This window comes from Eptatretus burgeri, chromosome 6 (genome assembly GCF_056783735.1).
Source record: "Eptatretus burgeri isolate ZD-2024b chromosome 6, Ebu_testis_v1, whole genome shotgun sequence".
NCBI classification, from domain to species: Eukaryota; Metazoa; Chordata; class Myxini; order Myxiniformes; family Myxinidae; genus Eptatretus; species Eptatretus burgeri.
Window position 1 is genome coordinate 88,395,388 of NC_140966.1, and position 23,353 is coordinate 88,418,740.

A 23,353-nucleotide genomic window follows, 5' to 3' on the forward strand; every position below is an offset into this window, starting at 1 on the left:
GATGGTGTAAGTATCACGTACAGATGAATAAACATCCATAGTTGAGCGCCATAGATAAAAGTAGATGTACATACGCCTCTTCAATACGACACAGGCCAAAACTCCAAGGAAGAACTCATCTTTCTTTTCTTGAGTTTGTGACCGACTTGCATGGTGATAGCTTGTGGAAGACGTCAGGAATACCTGCTTATTGTTATGAAAATAGGATTTTCACTTGATTATCTTTTATGATTTACTTGCTGTGCATTATATATATATATATATATATATATATATATATATATATATATATATATATATATATATATATATATATATATATATATAACTTTTGATACACCAGTGATTAAATAGAGTCAATAATTTAGCATTTCTGTTGGTAGGTGCTTATGGTTGAGATTTATTGCGCCATTTTGATTTAAGATATAGTTTCTGAAATATATTGGATGAAGCAGGAAGATTACTTGTCATATTTCACAGGCAGAGAAGGGTCGGTAACAAAAGGGACTTTGAATTACACATCGGAAGTCAAGTACCATGATCAGCACTTTTTCAAGATCGCCCGAGCTCACATGTGTTGCGCATGACTACCTGCTTTGACTTTCACCTGAGGGTGAAACTGATAAGTTTATGATGTAGTCAGCTATGGTATCTGTTGCAGAGAGGTCTGCTGAATAAGTGAGAGCTGTTTCGGAATGTCAGGCTGGAGCATTTGTGGCCGTTTGAATGCGTCAGGCCAGGATGAGTGCATTCATCTTTTTGAGTCCATCACTGAAGTAGATGGTATTGGTAGCATTGGGAGCAGACCTTATCAGCAGTGTGGTGCATTAAGGATTCACGTGAAAGCGTCGACAGCATGACCTTGATCACACTAAGTACTGAAACTGCTGACTCCCGGTACACGTGTTCATTAGGCCTTCACTGTGTTGGTTGATCCATACCCTCTGATCTATATTGTGCTTTCATCTTCCTGCCCTGATTGATTGAGATGTAACTTGTGTCGACACAATTCTGTGCTACCTCTTCTTCTTCTTCTTCTTCTTCTTCTTCTTCTTTTGTTCTTCTCTTATCTCAGTGAAGTTCTCCTGAATCTTGCCCTGGTGAGTGAACCTATTTCCTGTGCTCTTTGTTTTACATGGTTATATTTGCAGTCAACTACAGCGGTTTACTCACCCTATGGGTGGGAGGTACTAGCAGCTACAGGTCGTGAACAAAAATTTGGAAGCACCTGGGTAAATAAGGGACATCAAGCAACGGCTTTCACATAGCTTTGTCCATGTGTTAATTAAGCAAATAACATCCCAGCATGCTTTGGGTCACGTATAAAAATGCTGCACAGGCCTGGCTGCCTATAATTCTGGCGAGCATGCAATGCTCCCATCCGCGGAGTACGTGTGGTCGCCCATTGGTTTGATGAGCATGACACTGATGTTCTCCATATGTCATGGCGTTCTCAGTCACAAGATCTGAACCCAATCGAGCATTTATGGGATATTCTGGAACTACGTCTGAGACAGCGTTTTCCACCTCAATATAACAGGTGTGACTTGATTGACTTTCTCTTGGAGGAATGCTGCTGCATCCCTCGTGCAGAACTCTAGACACCAGTGCATTATGCCACAGCACATACAGGCCGTATTGGCCACACATGGTGGCCCAATGTCCAATTAAGTGACTTTACATTGGTGTTTCCATTTTTTGTCCACAGCATGTATATAGGTGTGTTCCACGTCCACGTGTATATTGTAAGAGTGTCTTCACAGCTATAACTATGTTCTACCCTGTACTTAATTGATATACTCACATGGTACTATATGTATTAATATATATACTCGTTGTACTATTTACTTGACAGACGTTCTCATATTCTACTGAGGAGAGGGTGGAGCTTGCATCAATAAAACAAGCAAGCCAGTAAACAAACTTGGTTTTATGTGTTCAATTCTGGTTCAAATTTAGGATTTATAACAATAAGGAACTTTGATGCAGGAAGAGGCCATTTGCTCCATCATGCTTGCTCTACACCAACACCAGATTCTATAAAACTGTCAGGTTCTTGACTTCATTTCACTGTGAGGTATTATATCTGCAAATAAAATTCATATTAAAACGAACTTTAAAAAATTATTATTTTGGTACAATCATTATTTTGGTTTATTTATCTTTTATATATTTTTTGGGGGTGGCGGCATGAAGGCGGTTGTTGGGTGAGGAATGCACACACACACACACACCAACCATGCATTCACCTTTTGATGAGACCCTCTCACAGACAATCACCACACAGGTATGCGATCATCCATCCACATGCAAGCTACCTACAAGTCCTGCCAATATTTCTGTACACCTCTATCTCCAATGCATAGGCACCTATCCAATTCTATTTTAAAACTAGTGCCGTTTCTGCTGCCACTACCTTTCAAGAGATACCATTACATGCATCAACTACTCTCTGAGTGAAAGACTCCTGCCTTTGTACTGTCCTACTAACTCTGTTGGATATTCAGGCAATGGCCCCTGGTCCTATCACTTTCTATTTTGCTGAACAACTCTTCTGCACCTATTTTTTCGATACCTTTCATTATGACAAACATCTCAATCATATCCCCTCATAATTGCCTCTTTTGTAATGTATAAAGTCATATATCTTTTGGCCGCTCATCATAGCTTCGTCTAGGAAACCCCAGAATCAATTTAGTAGCCAGCCCGACACTGAACCAACTCCATGGCAGCTATGTCCTTCTTCAGATGTGACCAAAACTTAGTACAACATTATTGATGAGGTCTTACTAAAATAATGTACATTGTTAAAACTAACTTTTCATTTATAATTTTTCCCTCCACAAATACAATCTAAACCCCCATTAGCATTACCTATAGTTGACTGGCACTGTGCTGGCTGCTTACCCCCCTCCCCCCACATCGACTACCACCCCCAGATCCTTTTCCTGTCACATACTCCAAGACTGCCCCTTGCGTTAAATAATCCCGACTTTCATTATTCTTAACCGCCCCAGCACCTTACATTTGTTTGTGTGGAATTGCATCTGCCAATCTTTTTCCCATTTCATGAAGGTATCCAGACTTTGCTGAATATGACTGATACCCTGTCAACCTTACGTCTAAGATTTGTGTCATCTACACATTTAGAAAGCCGACTCTTAACCCCACTATCCAATTCGTGGATGTAAATTATGAATAATTATGGTTCCAGGTTTAATCCCTGAAGTACCCCACCACTTACAGTACATCCTCCCAGCGAGAGATCATCCCACTCATGGCCACTCTTTGCTTCTTATCATTCAGCCATTCATTACAATGAAGACATCTATTTTTGTAAACAGACACTGCAGCATAATCTTTCGTCCATATGTTAGTTTTTTCCTCTTGATTTGCTCAGGTACATGAGCCATTTAATCAGCTCCATGAATGTGTGAGTGGCATTTGCTTTGGGACCATAGAGTCCTCCTTAGAGGACATGGCTTAACCTCCTTAACACTCCATCGAGCATCTCTATCCCCACTTACATGACAATGTGGTGCATCGGAAAGCATCCAGTTCCCAACCAAGCATAAAGTGGGTCGATAAATATTACGTGTGTAATGAGAGCCGGAGATATATTGATGAAAATAACTTAGAGAAATGGGAAAGAAAGGATTCAGATAGCAGAGACAATTAAGGGTAGGTGAGTGTGGAGGAAAATGAAAGAAGGATTTGTGGGGATAGGATGAATGGCAAAGGAAGAAAGGGTTATAAGAGAAGGGAGGGTGTGTCAGGGGAAAAGATTGAAAATTATTCCATTTGTGATATTTAAACCATAAATTGCCAACACAGCAATCAACTAGAAAGCATCTCAAAATGAAAAGCCCGCCCGCGGCCACTTTGTACTTGAACTAAGCTTGACAAAAATGACAGTTAATAAAAAATTATACATTTTATTAATTTGTGTTCTCCATATTGTCATAATAAAGGTTTGTTAAAGATTTGATAACAAAAGCTCATTTGGTAAAAATGTTGTGGTCTGGACAGACACACTGAAGCTCAATGGGAAATAATAATATTTTAAAAAATAAGGGTTGCCTCGCTCTTGATGCAATAAGGACTAATAAATGTGAGACAGGACTAATAAGGGCTATTTATAGTCAGTATATGTCTGGTGTTGGCTTAATGGTTAGGGTGGTGAGCTTGGGATCTGAGGATCATGAGTTCAAATCCCACTTGTCTGTTGAATTAATACCAGGTGGGGTTGACTGCCTGTCATCCTTCTGAGGTTGGCAAAATGATTGCCAGCTTGCTGGTATCCTGTATCGGAGTGGTGACCCATCCAGGGTTGTGTTCAATAGCCAAGGAGACTGCTTAGGCAGCACCAATGCTCTGCACAGAGTATGGTCCAATGGATGAATGGATAGTCAGTTTGACTTTGCCCTTTCACATTTTAACCCAATTTTTAATTATTTTCTCCATATTCTCATCATAAAGGTTTTTTGAAACTTTTGCCATCCCTTTGTGATCCTCATGTTCATTTTAAGGCTTAGTGACCACATTGTGCATTGTCTCTTCTTCTTCCTCTTTCGGCTTGCTCCCGTTAGGGGTCGCCACAGCGGACCAACCGTCTCCATTTCGCTCTATCCTCCACATCTTCCATTGACACTCCAACCACCCGCATGTCCGCCCTCACCGCATCCATGAACCTCTTCTTTGGCCTTCCTCTTCTCCTCCTGCCTGGCGGCTCCATCTTCAACATCCTTCTCCCGATATACTCCGTTTCCCTCCTGTGCACATGTCCAAACCATCTCAATCTCGCCTCTCTCACTTTGTCTCCAAACCGTCCTACCTGCGCTGTCCCTCTAATACACTCATTTCTTATCCTATCCATCCTCGTCACTCCCAACGAGAATCGCAGCATCTTTAACTCTGCCACCTCCAGCTCTGCTTCCTGTCTTTTTGTTAGCGCCACCGCCTCCAAACCATACAACATAGCTGGTCTCACTACCGTCTTGTATACTTTCCCCTTCACTCTTGCAGCTACCCTTCTGTCACAAATCACTCCTGCAACTCTTCTCCACCCACTCCATCCTGCCTGCACTCTCTTTTTCACTTCTCTCCCACACTCTCCGTTACTTTGGACAGTTGATCCCAAGTATTTAAACCAATCCACCTTCTCCACCTCAACTCCTTGCAACTGCACCATACCACCACCCTCCCTCTCATTTACGCACATGTACTCCGTCTTACTCCTACTGACTAACATTCCCCTTCTCTCCAGTGCGTACCTCCACCTCTCAAGGCTCGATTCAGCCTGCTCCCTACTCTCCCTACAGATCATGATGTCATCCGCGAACATCATAGTCCATGGAGACTACAGTCTGATCTCGTCCGTCAACCTGTCCATCACCATTGCAAACAGGAAAGGGCTCAGAGTCGATCCTTGGTGCAATCCCACTTTAACCTTAAACCGGTCCGTCATTCCTACCGCACACCTCACCGCTGTCACACTGTCCTCATACATATCATTCACGATCCTCACATACTTCTCCACCACTCCCGACTTCCTCATACAATACCACAACTCCTCTCTTGGCACCCTATCATAAGCTTTCTCTAAATCCACAAACACACAATGTAACTCTTTCTGGCCTTCCCTATACTTCTCCATCAACATTCTCAAAGCAAACATCGCATCAGTGGTGCTCTTTCCTGGCATAAACCCATATTGCTGCTCACAGATCGTCACCTCTCCTCTCAACCGAGCTTCCACAACTCTTTCCCACAACTTCATGGTGTGGCTTAACAACTTTATCCCTCTGTAATTTCCACAGCTCTGCACATCACCCTTATTCTTGAAAATCGGAACCAGTACACTTAATCTCCACTCCTCCGGCATCCTCTCACTTTCCAAGACTTTATTAAACAATCTGGTTAACAACCCCACTGCCATCTCTCCTAAGCACTTCCATGCCTCCACTGGTATACCATCTGGGCCAACCGCCTTTCCACTTTTCATCTTCTTCATAGCAGTCCTCACTTCATCCTTACTGATCCACCCCACTTCCAGATTCACTATCTCCACCTCTTCCAACCTTCTCTCTCTCTCATTTTCTTCATTCATCAGCTCCTCAAAGTACTCCATCCACTTTCTCAACACACTCTCCTCGCTCGTCAGCACATTCCCATTTGCGTCCTTTATCACCCTAACCTGCAGCACATCCTTCCCAGCTCGGTCCCTCTGTATTGCCAATCGGTATAAATCCTTTTCCCCTTCTTTTGTATCCAACTTCTCATACAGCTCGTCATATGCCTTTTCCTTGGCCTTTGCCACCTCTCTTTTTGCTTTTCGACGCCACTCCTTGTACTCCTGCTGACTTTCTTCATCTCTCTGACTATCCCACTTCTTTTTCGCCAACCCCTTCTTCCTTATACTTTCCTGTACTTCCTCATTCCACCACCAAGTCTCCTTATCTTCCTTCCTCTGTCCAGATGTCACACCAAGTACCTTCCTAGCTATCTCCCTCACAACTTCTGCTGTCGTTGCCCAATCATCCCACCCATCTTTACCACCATCCAACGCCTGTCTCACCTCCTCCCTAAATTTCACGAAACAGTCTTCCTCCTTCAGCTTCCACCATCTGGTCCTTGGTTCAGCCCTCACTCTCTTCCTCAACCTCACCTCTAAAGTCATCCTACAGACCACCAATCGATGCTGTCGAGCTACACTCTCCCCTGCCACAACCTTACAGTCACTAATCTCTTTCAGGTTGCATCTCCTACTTAAGATGTAATCCACCTGTGTGCACTTTCCTCCACTCTTGTATGTCACCCTGTGTTCCTCCTTCTTCTTGAAATACGTGTTTACCACTGCCATTTCCATTCTTTTTGCAAACTCTACCACCATTTGCCCTTCCACATTTCTCTTGTTGAGACCGTACCTCCCCATCACCTCCTCATCCTCTTTATTCCCTTCCCCAACATGTCCATTGAAATCTGCTCCAATCACCACTCTTTCATCCTTGGATACATTCTCCACCACTTCATCTAACTCACTCCAGAAATCTTCTTTATATTCCATCTCACACCCCATATGTGGGGCATATGCACTGATGACATTCATCATCACCCCTTCAATTTCCAACTTCACACTCATCACTCGGTCAGACACCCTCCTCACCTCCAATACCCTCTTGACATGATCTTCCTTCAGGATTATCCCGACACCATTTCTCCTCCCATCCACACCATGGTAGAACAGTTTGAAACCACCTCCAATGCTCCTCGCCTTACTCCCCATCCACTTGGTCTCTTGTACACACAGTATGTCCACCTTTCTTCTCTCCATCATATCAGCCAACTCTCGCCCTTTGCCAGTCATCGTCCCAACATTCAGAGTTCCAACTCTCACCTCCACACTTCTACCCTTCCCCCTCTCCCACTGCCTCCGGACTCGCCTTCCCCGTCTCCTTCTCCTCCTTCGCCCAGCAGTAGCACAATTTCCACTGGTACCCTGCTGACCACCGGTACCGGTGGCGGTCGTTGGTAACCCGGGCCTTGACCGATCCGGTATGGAAATTCGTTTTGTTGTCCGCATAATGATTTGGCATAGGTTTTTACGCCGGATGCCCTTCCTGACGCAACCCTGGTCGCCTCTTACGACACACAGGGATATGGTACACCTATTCTAACCGGGGCATACACCGGGCCCAGTACAACTGGTGCTCATTTGGCCGACCTCGGAAGGATGGCAGGCTGAGTCAACCCCCTGGTGTTTTCGACTTGGTTATATATATATATATATATATATATATATATATATATATATATATATATATATATATATATATACATACATATATTAATTCAGTGTCCCAACGGGGCTTGAACTCAGGACCTCTTGGGTCCCAAGCCACTGCCCTTACCACTGCGCCAACACCAGGCTTACTACATTGTGCATTGTCTATGATTAGAAATAAAAATAAAAATTATTCATTAGACATTAGACATCCATTCTATTAGGTTGAAAAAAAAAGAAACATGTTACTGTTTTCAGGATTATCCAGAAGAAGAACTACTGCTTGTTTATGACAACAACTTCCAATATGGACAAAACTTCTTCCTTGTAACAACACAGGAAGCCAAAGAGAAACTTCTGAATGTGAGTTTCATTGAATGGGGAAACGTTTGTTTGAAAAGCATTGAATCAAAGGTTTATTTTACACGCCTCGATGGATTTAAATCAAGAACAATGTTGATTGTAACTGACATGTTGAACCAAACACACCAGTAATTATATAGCCAGCCTGTCATACACAACGGCAGCCTTGTCATATAATATATATCATTGAAGTATAATTTCTGCTCATTGCACCAATTCACCTCGATAATATAAACAAAATAATAATCCTCTCACATACAGTACTTCTGATTCTGATGCACTATATTCTGTTGCAGGGTCTCAATACTGCCGAAGCAGTTTCTTTGCAAGGGTTATGCTGGGTGGTTTGACATTGCTTTCCCATCAGTCGTTACGGCAGGAATTTGGAATTTTGGCTAGGGTGTCGGTGATAGCTCACTTACTCTTTGCGAGAGACACCATGGGATCTTTAACATCCACCAACTAACACCAGCTGATCAGATGCCCAATTTATTATCCATCCGAGGGACGACACACACTTTGATGAATCTCCCTGCCTCCGAAACACCAGGATGACAGTTTTTAGCTGGGTCGAGATTCAAACACAGGCTAGACAGCTTCAAGGCAAGCATGGTTCCTCTCGGTCTCCGCCATATTGCCAGCTTCTCACATACTAGCTTCATCAATAATTTGGATATAAAGAAGCTGCTGTTGTTTCTATTTCCCCTTGTTGATTAGGCTAATAATTTAGAACTTGGCTATGGTACCAAAACACATCGGCCTGCTTTTATTAAAAGGTTCTGTGGAATCTTTAATAACCATTTATAAATGGTCCTTGACCACTGTTCTTTTGTTGTTGTACCTGTACGTACGAGTGTTCTTTAATACTAGTGGTTTTATATGTGACGGTGACATGATTTAATCTACCTTGCTTGACAAACCTTTCCATTATTTAGCATTTTATTGAACAGTAAATAATCACATCTATTTTCCAGAGAAACTTCAAGTGAAGCTTTTGTGTTTATACGATAGAGGTTAGTGGAACACATTTACCCACAGAAGAAGTAAATAACAATTTTCAAAACAGTGGTTCTGTCAGACATAGAGATGGTCAAACTGCTTGACAGATGAAACCAGGCATAGCAACAAAAATCAAAATAGGTCACATGTTCACTTGTAGTGCCTGAGATTGTAGTGGGCAGCAACTTTGAAGGTTTGGAAGAAATATTGTGGTGGGGACTTGCAAACAGTGTTTTTCGTTTGGTTTGTCTTGCGTTACCACCTGAGCACTTTGTTTATCTTGCTGGAACCCTAGGTTCAAATTCCATGTAATGTTTAATTATCCAATGTCTCTGAATATCATTATCAATCGTTTGAAAATACAGTGCAACCACGATTAGAACCACCTGAATTCATCCAGAGACCAAGTGGTTTTATGATGAAATGGAATAACATCAGGTGGAATGCAGGTGAAAGCAAACTACAATGAGCAAATGAACACCCCTTAAACCTCGACCGGATACGCGCCCACGGATCAACAAACAAACAGGAATGTGAATTATTTGTCTTGAAGCCTCAGTCATTCCACAGTAAAGAGACAATTTCATAGATTATTCCAGGAATAGAAATTCCACAGGAAATAGATATCAGGTTGCTCAACAAGAAAGTGACAGACAGGATAGAAAAATTCCCCGGCTGTGCTCGACCGGACACAGCCTGACACTTGAGACATGAGCAGGCAAAGGAACAATATCCATGCTGCAGTGTAATCCCAGCATAAGAAGGGTGGGTGCAGCTTACTGGGCGGGCATGTCAGAGACTGCAGCAACTCATGTGCGGGTTTCGAGCGAGGTTCCTGGCATCTGCTCGGCCTCGCACTGCTAAAGGCCCAGTCACACCTTGACGTTTTAGCCAGCAATGGCAACGTATTAAAATGTATGTAAAACGCTGGCTTACGTTGAACTTTTGATGTTTTTTTTAAAGATTCGGACATATTCATAACGACTTGGTCTTATGCACAACGTATTAGTAACGGACTTTGAACGTTTCGTTGTGTTATAGATAACTTATACCAACGAATGCTGAACCTGTTGTCGGCCTTCACAACCTATGCCCAACGATAGTCTAACTTAGGCATAACGCGCTGCACGCATCGCCGACGATGGCGTGGCGTAGGTTATGAAAAGGCTGCCGCACAACGATTCAAATCATAACCGCCAGAGAAATGAAAGTGTCAACATCGCAGTCACACCTTGGCGATCTTGCCAGCGTATGCCGACCTCTGAAAAATGCGTCTAAAACGCTGGCGCACGTCGAATACGGTATGGGTAAGTTTGGTATGCGTAAATGAAACGCTAAAGTACGCTATCATACGTCGTAGTAAGTGGAGTACGTCTTGTAATTTTAAACATGTTGAAAATTTTACGACGTACTTGCCGTATGACACGCTCCGCATGCGATGGGAATAAGTTGTACGCACGATATGCGATCGTTGACACACATCGACACACGTTACTTGAAAGGTACTCATAAGTCGAAACACGTCAAGGTAATGGTTAGCGTCAGTGTTCCAGACTCCCGGTTTTTTTTTTCTTCGGTATGACGGTGTTCAGTGTACAGTGCGGTTATGATTTAAATCGTTGAGCGGCAGCCTATTAATATTATTATATTATAACCACACTAGAAATCGAAGTGTCAAAATCACCATCATACCGAAGGAAGGAAGAAAAAATATATAATTAAAAAAATAAAACCAGGGAGTCTGGAACACTGACGCTAACCATTACCTTGATGTGTTTCGACTTATGAGCACCTTGCAAGTAACGTGTGTCGATGTGTTTCACCGATCGCGTAACGTGAGTACAACACATTACTCATAGGTTAGAAATAAGTTTTGGGTACGCTAAACATTACCTCGACATGTTTCGACTTATGAGTAACTCACAAGTAACGTGTCGACGTGTATCAACGATCGCGTGACGTGCCTACAACTAATGGCCAGCCTTATGCGGAACGTGTGAGTCATACGCTGGCATAAGTCTAAAAATTTCAAGCATGGAAAAGTTGAGGACAACCGAAAAGTACAATGTTTAAAGCCAGCGTACAACGACGTATGGCAGTGTTTTTCAGCGTGCTCTCAATGTTATCAAAACTTACCCATAACGTATTCAACATGTACCAGCGTTTTAGACAAATTTTCCAAAAATCGGCATAAGCTGGCGAAAACGTCAAGGTGTGACTGGGCCTTAACATCCACCTGTATGAGTTCCGCCTCCACCCGTTCAGATGATGCACTTGGCACCTCCCCTCTCAGCCACTATTGTTTCATGATAATGTTTTAATGAAGAAGTAGCAATCCCTGATAATATCTTTCAATGATACTCAAATTCCTGTTTGACGGGTGAAGGCGCCCATTGTTCCGGGGCCCACTGTCACTCAGATGGTGCTGATGGTTGCTGTGGTGGTCATGGCTTTTCCCACCCAAACTTGTGCCTGATGGCCTATCAGGTTGCTCAAAAGCACATAGAAGACAGATTAAAAGGTGTGAACATAAAAAAAGGTGATTCATGGATGATGGTTTTAGTCACAAACATTGAGGGTGGGTAGACAACATATTTCTATACATAGACGACGCATATCTCATGTCACAATTAAATTGCCTCACGTTTATTGTAATACACTCAATTTGGGAGATAACTACCTTATCCTATGCAAAGTTAGCCCCGAGAAGTCATTCCCACAACACTATATAAGACCAGAGTAAAGTTTTAAGAAGATAGAACAACCATCTCTGTGTTTTAGTGAAGAAGAAGCAATCCCTAATAATATCTACCAGTGATACTCAAATTCCTGAACTCCACGGCATCTAAAATTTCCCATTGAGTGTTAAGTTTTATGGATCAAAGAATTGACTATACTGTATATTATAATGTTATACATATAACTGCTTTCTACACAATGAAGGCTATCTCAGGATTGCCATTGATAGATGTAATTTGGTGTAAAATTTAAGACAATGTCAAGTTAGTTGAAGGTGTGATTTTCATGAAGACAGGTGAACGAATGCCTTACACCCCTCAGGAACAAAATCTTACATTAATTACAAAGAAAACCTCAGTTAACACCACCTTGCAAACTAAACTTTGGTTCAACAAGTGTTCAAAACCTTGCATTACCTTGCGTTGGCGGTGCCACATATTCATTACATCTGCAAAATTATGGAATTTTATACCCAACACAGCCTTAACTTTGGATCGCTTCCAAATGCCATTGATTTTTGCTGATGTGATGTGGGTGTTTGCTAAAAAAAAATAATTGTGGAGAGCAAAGTAAAAAGAGATGACTTACTTGGAATGAAGTTCCAGATATTGCAAGAAATCCTCATTATAATGACAGAGATATTCGTCCTTTGCCTGTGTATCCTGCTTCTGGCCATTTCATCATTCCTGCCCTGCATCGCCCCTAGAGCCTGCCGCGTGCCATCACTGCCTGTTCATCTCCCCATTGTCTGCTCACCTCATCACCGTCCTCATCTCTCCTCATCACCTGCTTGTCCCCACTGTCCCAGAGCTGAGACCCCTGGTTTTTATTCCTTTCCGGTCTGTGACTGAGTCCGAAGTGAGGCGCCTCAGTTTCTGAGATTTCTTTTACCTATTTATATTTGTACATAATTATTTATTTTCGATTTTGTTTCCCCTTTTCTTCCCCACCGCAACCCGCCGTCATCTCCTCCATCACGTTCAATCATCACGGGTTCTTTTTATTATCGTGTTTCAGGAAATAAACCCATTGGGTTTAAAAGCTGGAAGGTTTCCCATGTCTCTCCTCAAGATCCACGCGCGCACAGTCTGCCATTAATTTGGAACATCTCCATAGGAGTTGAGCCGCTCAGGACATCATGGGACTTGAACCTCCCGCCATGACGAGTTCGATGTTAGTTGAGCCGTGGACGCTACAATACTATATAGCGAGAGTCCGGCCAACTCGCTAGCAGGTGCCATCTTGCCTTGCCTACATACGAACATGAGCAGTAAGCGCATGCTTGTGGTGCTCGGTAGATGCCGATCAATACAGGCATGCTAAATAACTCATTGTTCAAAAAGTATGCCCTCCACAACCTTGTAATTTACTGAAATCATAGGTGGAGTCGTTCATTATAATCTGAGATTAACCTGAAGGCTGGAAATAATCATTTGGCTGATGATACGATTTGAACCTGGTTGGATTACGAATTTCTGCAATGCTTGAGAGATTCGCACAGTGATAGAACTAAAACCAGGAAGTAATCTGTCCTGGTTCTGCGTGGAATTCAGTGTTCCAAACAGATCAACCAACAATGATGTGTGCCATTATAATGAATATAAAGACGAGATCTAGTGCAAGCAGGAAATTTCAAGTACAATGCAAGAATGAAAGAAAGAGACAATGAATGATCAGAAAATTTGAGCCAAATACATTGCATTTACCTCGTATAAAACGGAGCCATGTTGGCATCCAGCAAGCTTTGCTGTAGTTGAATTATAGCAATATCAAGTTGCGATACAACATTCAGATTGATCATGAAACACAAAATAATGATCCTTACTAAGGTACTTACTCAACACAAATACGAGTAAGCAGAGGGAACCATCCAACTCTGCGCAGGTTAGCTGTCCAAATTCCACCAAAATCGAGCGAAATCTTGTATAAAATGCCACTTCTGTATGAACGCGAACCTGGAAGTAATTTGCTTCGGAGGCAAAATGGCTCCATGGACCGCGTGATTGACAAATCCCACAGCCGGATTGCTCTGTACGAGCAGAACAATAGATGGCCAGACTCTCTCTATATATGGCACTGGTTGGCATCCATGGGAAGGAGGAAATTCCTCCGAAGGAAATGCCTCATTGAGTGTGGTGAGAAAGGCAGCACCATTGTTGCGACTTCACTGGTACCCAGAGTTCCCCAGGAAGTGACGGCACTTCCTCCTCGCTGTGTTTGTCTCGTCTAACAGTCGGGTGTGTGTGTGTGTGTGTGTGTGTGTGTGTGTGTGTGTGTGTGTGTGTGTGTGGGTGTGTGTGTGTGTGTGTGTGTGTGTGTGTGTGCCAGCTTCATTATGAGCCTTCAATCCTATAAAGAGAAAAGAGACGTAGAGGGAGGGAAGAATGAAGTGGGATGTTTGTGGCAGAAAGATTTGGTATGGGAAGTTCAGGCTGGGAAGGGTATAAAAATCCATAATTTTGCAGATGTAATAAATATGGAGCATCGACTTCTTTCAAGCAATTCTATAATCGATGTTTCAATCAAATCAATACATACACCATAACTTAACCACGTTTTTCTACTTTGATTGCATCAATGTTTTATACCCCTCAGTCAAAAAAAGAGGTGGCAGGATTGGAGAAGCAGGACATTGAGGTTGATGATGAAGAAGAATTAACCCATTTTGAATACCACACACCAGAACCCCAACCATGGTTTTCTTTGGGCAGTGAAATGGAGATTGAAGAATTAACACAGATTGTCTCTCAACAAAAGGTACAGTTTTTGTCCCTCATTGACTTAGTTTTGAGAAATTTGTGCATTTAAACTGAATGTAATAATTTACATGCCAAAAGGTTATCTTAATATTTGGAGAAAGGAGTTAGGGAAATTATATTAGTTCAACAGAATTCCACTTATCTTCTCCCATTATCATTTTTTAGACAAATTTCATGTTTTCCCAGTATGTCACGGGTGACACACTGACTCAGTCTTGTCCTTTACTACTTTTGCATTTAAATTTCCTTTGACACAGAATACATCTCGGTGCAGTGTTTCCTCCACAGCTTTGTCTCGTCTTCCTCTCCTCCGCTTTGTCTTCTTCATTGACCTAAGTTCATTGCCAGTGCACATCATTGGATGATTGTCAATTTGGAGCGTTTTGAGTAAAATCTCACTTTTATGATTCATTTCCCCATTGATTGCCATTGCCTCAATCAGTTATCCACTCCTCTCTTTGGCAACAGTTGTACTCTTTCTCTGTGCAAACCGTCTTCTCTGCATGATTTTATAATTGTCTCCATCTCAAATCTTTATCTGTTGTTCAAAGCCTTGCCATCAGATCTCACTCAGTCGAAGCATGTTTAAATAATCGCTTCTCATCTCTCAAATAGTCTTCGGGAATCTTCCCACTTCTCTCATTGTAACTACATTCCAGGCTCCAAACTTACTTATTTTCTTGGGCTGGAGGAATGCCACGATTCCAGAAAAAACATTCCATTAGTTTCATTAGGGTTTCATTAGTGTCGTTCATTGAAGTAGTGGCATACCGAGACCTTCCTACCAATAAAGTGACTTGCGTTATTCATAACGTTTCTACGAAAGGCCCTTTTCCTTGCAGAAATTTGAAATTGGCCTAAAGTCTAACCACCCTGGGGCTTGCGACCCAGTAATTGTGGATATATATATATATATATATTTTTTTTTTCACAGCTGGCATCCTCAGGCCAATCCTCTATTATAACCACCGTCCGGATACCAACATAACCACCGTCTGGATACATGAGGAGAAAACCACCATCTGAAAACGTGCGGAGATAACCACCATCTGGGCATAACTGCCATCCAGATATGTCCGGATATGGAGAGAGACAGAGGGGGGGGGTGGGGGGGAGATGGAAAGGATTGGGGGAGAGATGGAAAGGATTTAGTCAGAGATGGAGAGGATTGGGGGAGAGAGAGGGGTGTAGGGAGAGGGGTGAGAGATGGGAAGGTGAGGACGGGGGGGGGGGAGGGGGGCAGGGGGTTCTCACAGATGTAACATCCAGTTGAACAGCACACACACCAATGAATCACCCTGCCTGTGAAACACCGGAATTACAGTAGTAGTAGGACTTTGAGGCTTCTGGTGCACCTCAAAAATGTACATGTAAGTAAATGGGAGAAAGGGAAAAACTTATTGACTGACAACAAAATCCTCCCAATTTCCCTTGTTCTACCTCCTGTAGACCCCACTTTTGAGGCTTTTCTTCCCCAAATCCCTCAAAATCTTCCTCCCTTTTTTCAGAGGTTCTGAGGTACTTACAAAAATTTACATGACTGACACCAAAACTCATCATAGCTCTAACAAATATTTATTCATAGTTTCTCATCACCGTCAAGAAAACCAGTTAAAAAAAACAATGCGGCGGGAGCCCGTTAAAACCCCCCAACCCCTATTTTATTCTTACACTTTATATATATACACTGATGAGCCAAAACATTTTGACCACCTGCCTAATATGCTGTTAGTCCTCCGTGTGCCACCAAAACATGCCGACCCGCCAAGGCATGGACTCCACAAGACCCCTGAAGGTGTCCTGTGGTATCTGGCACCAAAACATGAGCAGCAGATCCTTCAAGTTCTGTGAGTTGCAAGGTGGAGCCGCCGTGGATCGGACTTCTTGGTCCAGCACATCCCACAGATGCTCAATCGGATTGAGATCTGGAGAATTTGGAGGCCAGGGCAACACCGTGAACACATCATGTTCCTCAAACCATTCCCGAACAATGTGTGCAGTGTGGCAGGGCGCATTATCCTGCTGAAAGAGGCCACTGCCATCAGAGAATACCATTGCCATGAAGGGGTGTACCTGGTCTGCAACGATGTTTAGGTTGGTGACACGTGTCAAATTGACGTCCACATGAATGGCCGGACCGAGGGTTTCCCAGCAGAACATTGCCCAGAGCATCACACTCCTTCCACCGGCTTGTCGTCTTCTCACAGTGCATCCTGGTGCCATCACTTCCCAGGTAAACGGCGCACACGTACACGGCCATCCATGTGATCTAAAAGAAAACGGGACTCATCGGACCAGCCGACCTTCTTCCACTGCTCCAAGGTCCAGTTTCGATGCTCGCGTGCCCATTGTAGGCGCTTTTGACAGTGGACAGGGGTCATCATGGGCACTCTGACTGGTCTGCGGCTACACAGCCCCATATGCAGCAGGGTGCGATGCACTGTGGATTGTGACACATTCCTCCTGTGACCACCATTAAAATTTTCTGTGACTTGTGCCACAGTAGACCTTCTGTCAGTTCAGACCAGACGGGATAGCCTTCTTTGCCCTCACACATCGATGAGCCTTGGGCGCCCAGAACCCTGTTTTGTGGTTTGTCCCTACTCGGAGCACTGTCAGTAGATACTCACCACTGCTGACCGGAACACCCCACAAGCCTTGCCATTTCAGAGATGCCCTGACCGTTGTCTGGCCATAACAATTTGGCCCTTGTCAAAGTCGCTTAGGTTTTTACTCCTGCCCATTTCTCCTGCATCAAACACATAAACTTCAAGAACTGACTGTTCACTTGCTGCCTAATATATCTCACCCCTTGACAGGTGCCATTGTAACAAGATAATCAATGTTATTCACTTCACCTGTCAGTGGTCATAATGTTTTGGATCATCAGTGTATATCCGTAAGGGAGGCTGTCGATCCCATTTTCGAAAATATACCTCTTATCATCAAAAGCTCCCAATGTCTTCTTATTTACCTCCTCTGTATATAAATGATGTTTATAACTTCTTATTGTATTCATTTTTCTGCACTCTTCTTTCTTAAAGGCTAAACAGTTGTAATAATCTTCAACATTTATTGTTTCTTTGATTACATTTTTCTTTGCCCCTTTTAACTTTTTATCACTCTTTTCAATTTTATCATCAATATATTTATGGGCACAAGCCTTTGCTCTCAATCCCACAAACTCACTCATTATCTTTCCACACAACTCATCTTTAAACTTTCCAATAACCTTTTTATTCTTTGTCGAGAATAGTTTGTCATCTGATTTATAATTGCTTGTCCATTAATGCCTACATCCTGAGACATATCCTTATAAATATCTTCCGTATTGATTTTCAAAATAAATCTGTCTGTCTCCATATAAAGTAGATTAACCGCTTCCATATATTTTTTCTTTAGGTTTTTGTAGAAGTCGTCATACATTAACAACTTTGACAAGTCAAGAATTTATGTTCTTATATAGATAGGTTTATCCATTTCAATACTTTCTATGTTCAAATGAATAGCACAAAAGTTCTCTGAAAACACCTCCACTCTTGGAATACTTGATTTATTAATTAATTTGGATGCTTGTTTCCACGATGTAGCAAGTCTTATGTTTTGTCTATTCCTAACATTTTCCATAGCTTTTCAAAATGCAGCATAATTCATTGATTTGTAAAAGTTCTTCTCAAAATCATTAGGAGCAAGTGTTCTCTTTTCTGTGTTAAAATCAATGTACTTTTTTAACCAATAACTTTGTTTAAATTTCAAAATCCTTTGAATTTTCTTTACTCTTAACCCAGCAGATAAATATTGTCTTAAATTCCTTTGATGTAAAACGTAATTCCCTTTATCATACATTGTGGTAAGCAGTTTCTCTGTTGGTTTGCCTTTTGTAAGAAATGATTGTTGCTATCCACTAAGCCATTCCTTCTTTGGACTTTCTTTATCAGGCGCATACGGAAGGTCTTTATGTTTCTTATGGAGTTCTTTAGGATATTTTAAATCAATCTCAAAATAACATCCTACTTTCGCTTCATCTAATTCTTTTTGAGAGAAGATAACAATGTTCTGTAAAAACTTTTCATAATTTTTCTCCTTAACCCATCTAAGATTTCCATAAGGTAAAGATTGCGACACAGTCCATTCATACAAATTGTTAGCATCACAATATATCAAGTAAGAACTATCTTTTTAAACACCATAGTTGGGAAGATATTTGTTGTTAGCTTGAGCATATCTCTTTGAACAGACTTGTGATATTCCACCTCTTTTAGCCTTCTCTATTATCAAAAGCATATCTATACCACCGATTAATTCCAATGGTTGTTTTGACATTTTTAACACAGCACCCCAAGCCAATCCTGGGGCTGTGTCATAGTGAGCTGGGTCTAATCCATAGGAATTTGTAAAATGACATACTGTTCTAAAAGTCTCAAATACATCAGCCAATAAAAGAGCATCAGTTTTAAGATACAAATCATGATATTCCCCAAGATTCTTTATATTGAACTTCTTCCAAACATTTTATGCTTGTGCATAATCTTCATCAGTTATTTGATTTTGATTTAACTCATGATAGAAACTTTCCTTTGAGGGAAGTTGTGTTTATTTAACCTCAAATGAGTTCATATAAGCAGAAGGATATATTCCCTTTTGTGATAGGAGATGAATCTCAACTTGATTCGAGAAATGTGATTGGAGAATTGGAAAGTTTTTAATATTTGATACCAAGACAGATGATGGACTTGACATAAACTTGAATGTGTCAAGAAATCTGATATGAGTTATGGGAGATGTAAGGATTGTTTTTGTGAATGAGATCTAATTCTGGTTAGTGTTAGGAATGGCTGAAATGTCTCCACTGGTTTTCCTCAATTCATTTATAAAAAGATGTTTGTCATAGTGAGCATTGTTGTGAAGAAATACTGGAATGAAAGAGGGAAGTTTAAAATTGAGATTACAACTCTGATGAGCCGGACCTCTATATTTACCAGTGAAATGACATTGGTCTCTTACCTTTAGACCTTCACTAATTTTCTCCTCACAAATATGACAGACAGCCTATGGTTGCCTAAATTTCCTTTTCTCTTCTTTTGTTAAGGACATTGGTTTATAGGTTTTTTGCATGACCTGAGATAATTGAATTGTCTTTTTCCAGTCGTTTCATAAACTCTTGGGAGGCATCTTCCACTCTGTAAAATTCTAACTTGTGTTCATCACCAACATATGATTTGATAAAATAACAGAAACTTGTTAGTGCATTTCATCGACATGGAAAGCAAACAGCCTTAAGACAGATGATATGGCAACCGTAAAAGTTTCAACCACTCGGCACTCTGGGATCGACTGGTCTAATATCAGAAGAAGCGAGGGTCACATTTACAAGATTTGTGTCATCCATGTATGGGCAGGATAGTAGCAGTTTGAATGAGCTGCACTGTAAGAATGCGGCATTGAACATGGTGGGCGAGAAGTTGCCACCAACGGATAACAACTTCCAGCTCCACTTCTGGCGAAGCTGTTACCAGCTTATGGTAAGGAGACAGGCCTCGTCAGCCATGCATTGTCTTCCCGATCCCCAAAAGTATAGATATGAGCAAGATACAGGCAACATGCTGCATCCAAACTCATGAGTCAGGCTGTCTCAGCACCAGAGTTACTCAACACTCTCGTTGGCAACTGCAAAGATTACTGTTCCAGTGAACTGTTACGTTGTCACCCCAACCACTGCAATGACTGGCCCAACCTCTACCTGGAAGTAGAGTATATACAATGTTTTTTGATTGATTTGGGTCACTGAGACCATAAATATTAACAATCCGCTTGATAACATCCTGTCACCGTTGGCCATTTTTTCTAATTCGCATAAAACCAAGATTGCCGCCATTGTTCTATTGAATATACTATAATTAAGATATCTCGGCTTCTAGAAGGGATTTTAAAACAATCTAAAATGTTTTACCGGGGCTTTAAGACATTAGGCACCCAATGGAATAACTTTTGTTATGATTTGACAACTCCTCCATTTGCATAAATCCAAGATGGCCGCCGTCAAACCTCTCGGGAGACCGGTTTTATGTCACCACATTCTGGATACAATTTTGGATACATTTTTAGGTCATCTCTTCGAGCATGACCTAATAATATTGGTGTTGAGAGGAGAGGTGACGATCCGTCCGTCCATCCCTTCGTTCACAATGAAGTTGAAGCGGGAGATCTGGTCATTAGTGATCCTGATAGAGGTCGATGAGACGTACACGATGGTATGACTTTCAAGGTCACGAGGCCTTTGAAGTTGCGAAAATGACGATTTTCAAATTCTATCTCCTCCACCATTTCTCAAGCGATCTTGAATTTGATTGTAGCATATGAATCTATGGGACAATATCTAAATTTGGTCAGGCCAGATTTTCGATATTCGCTTTCGTTTTCATGTCACGTGACTTCAAAGTTGGCAAAAAATGCGAAAATGACGATTTTCAAAATCTATCTCCTCCTACATTTCTCAAGCGATCTTGAATTTGATTGTGGCATATGAATGTATGGGACAATATCTAAATTTAGTCAGGACGGATTTTCGAATTTCGCCTTCGTTTTCGCGTCACGTGACTTCAAAGTTTGCAAAAACTGCCCTACCTTCAGGAGGCTATATATTCTCTACTGGGCATGGTAAAAGTTAGTGAATGGTGTCATTGCATAGCAGCTGACCTTGTCTTTCATGTCCATTCGAAAGAATACCGATATCTTCGAATATGTACACGTCATGTGACTTTGAATTTTGTGAAAACTGCTTCATGTAGTTGCAAAATGACGATTTTCAAAATCTATCTCCTCCTACATTTCTTAAGTTATCTTGAATTTGATTGTGGTATATGAATCTATGGGACAATATCTAGATTTGGTCGGGCTGGATTTTCGATATTCGCTTTCGTTTTCACGTCACGTGACTTCAAAGTTGGCCAAAAAATCCCTCCTGACCCGAGAACACTACACCCTAGTAACAGGAACTCATGCTTGTTTCTCGCAGAGATGACCCTCACTCCCGCACGGGTGTATTTTAAATGATTTGTTTTAGTGTTTTGAAAAAATAGAGGTCCCATATAATACATCTTATATTACAATTTAAATATATTGGCTTCATTTGCATATTCCAATATGGCCGTTGTCAATCTGTTAACATTTTGCTGTACTTTTGAATGACATGCTTGATTGATCTAAATGGTGACAATATGATTGAACACCTTCAATATAATATTAGTAGTTTGTCATTGACATATACCTTAGAATATATTTAAGCTGACTAATAAAATTAATATATTCTATATGTTAGAATATATTAATACAAGGTCATAAAGTAAACTAATTTCAGATATCCATTATATAGAATAAAGTGACTGAAAAGTCATAATGTTCTAGTAGTGTCTATGCTGAGCAAGCCATGGCGCAAAAAGAAATCGTTCACATTTCTTCTCCTTTAACTACTGCGATATTAGAGATTATAGTACATGACATTGTACACAGTTATCAACATGATGTTCCTCTCATTTGTCTGTGTTGACATTAATACCTTTATGTCTAATTGTCATCGTCGTCATCTGCATCAGAGGTGACATCACATTTAGTCAGTTTGTTATGACAGTCCTCAGCATGACATCCGCAAAATACAGTGCACGGTAGTTTACCGCTCACACATCCACATCTTCCTGCTTTGCAAGGTCTTTCACTTCCACAAGAGCAGCAAATCAGTTTCAGAATCTCTTGTGGAGCAAGGGACACATCTTCATGTATCGATTTAGGCAACATAGTCTTGGAACTGTCGTCACGAACGTATCCATGTTCGGTTGGATCTAGCGAGGGAGGGTCAAGATCCAAAGCGTGTTTCCACACAGCTGCCTGCAGGTGTGCCCGTTTGACATTTTCCAGAAATGCTTCTGTTGTGGGAGGTAGAGACTTCAGCTTTGGAATGGCTGTGGTGCCCTCTCCAACCTTTGTGGCCCATGACTTCTTCCTTGCCTCAGACATACTGCTACAGTCCTGTGTCCATAGCATGAGGCCACAAACTTGGATGCCTATCTTGTTATATCTGGTAACAATGCATGAATGTCACCCAAAAGTGACAAGGAGTAGCCTTCTCGCAGTACTTTCAGTACCGTGACTTTACCAATACTGAAATAACATGCACATGTATCACAACCCGATAGGGCGTGCATAGACAACAGTCCATCTACTATGCTCTGCTGTTTTTTAACAGTAGCTTGTATGTCATTAACGGTTCTACCATGAATCGGCGATTCCATGATCATGTGACTGGTTAACTGTCGCTCAAAGTAATGGTGAAGCAGAAGGATGAAGATGTCGGTGTCATCTGCAATCACTGACACACCTACTTGGCATTCAGTTACAACTGTTACTGCTTGTTGAACAATGATGCAGTCTGCCAATTCATGAGATGTAGACATGTCTTCCCGGTGGATCACCACTCCCCCATAACTTATTTCAACAGGTGTGTTATTACTGCTAGTGATGACAAGTTTGTGGTTCATTGTGTAGTCTCGATGGAAGGTAGTGTCTCTGGTCAGCTCCTCACAGATAATTTCCATCAGCTGTGATTTATTTTCTGACACTGTGGGTGTAGAGATGTATCTAGAGCCAGTCAATGTACTCTGCTGGCTTCTGTTGTTCTATTGCATCTGTTCGTACTCTTGGTACTGAAATCCTGGTA

General features: G+C 41.6%; 1 protein-coding gene across 20 annotated transcripts in view; it reads left to right on the forward strand.

Moving 5' to 3' along the window:
- The window catches only part of DNAI3 (dynein axonemal intermediate chain 3), a 191,695-nt gene that overhangs the window by 29,711 nt on the left and 138,631 nt on the right, over positions 1-23,353 (forward strand). For 17 of the 20 annotated variants that reach the window (XR_015059424.1, XR_015059425.1, XR_015059421.1 and 14 more), the window contains 3 exons: positions 8,042-8,146; positions 14,480-14,641; positions 20,043-20,165. Coding sequence is in view for 4 of the 20 variants with exons in the window: in XM_085886108.1 (XP_085742234.1) it covers positions 8,042-8,146; positions 14,480-14,641; positions 20,043-20,165 (390 nt within the window). In the remaining 16 variants the exon portion in view is untranslated. The remainder of the gene's footprint in view (positions 1-8,041; positions 8,147-14,479; positions 14,642-20,042; positions 20,166-23,353) is intronic. The other 3 variants (XR_015059432.1, XR_015059434.1, XR_015059436.1) reach the window with 2 other exon arrangements.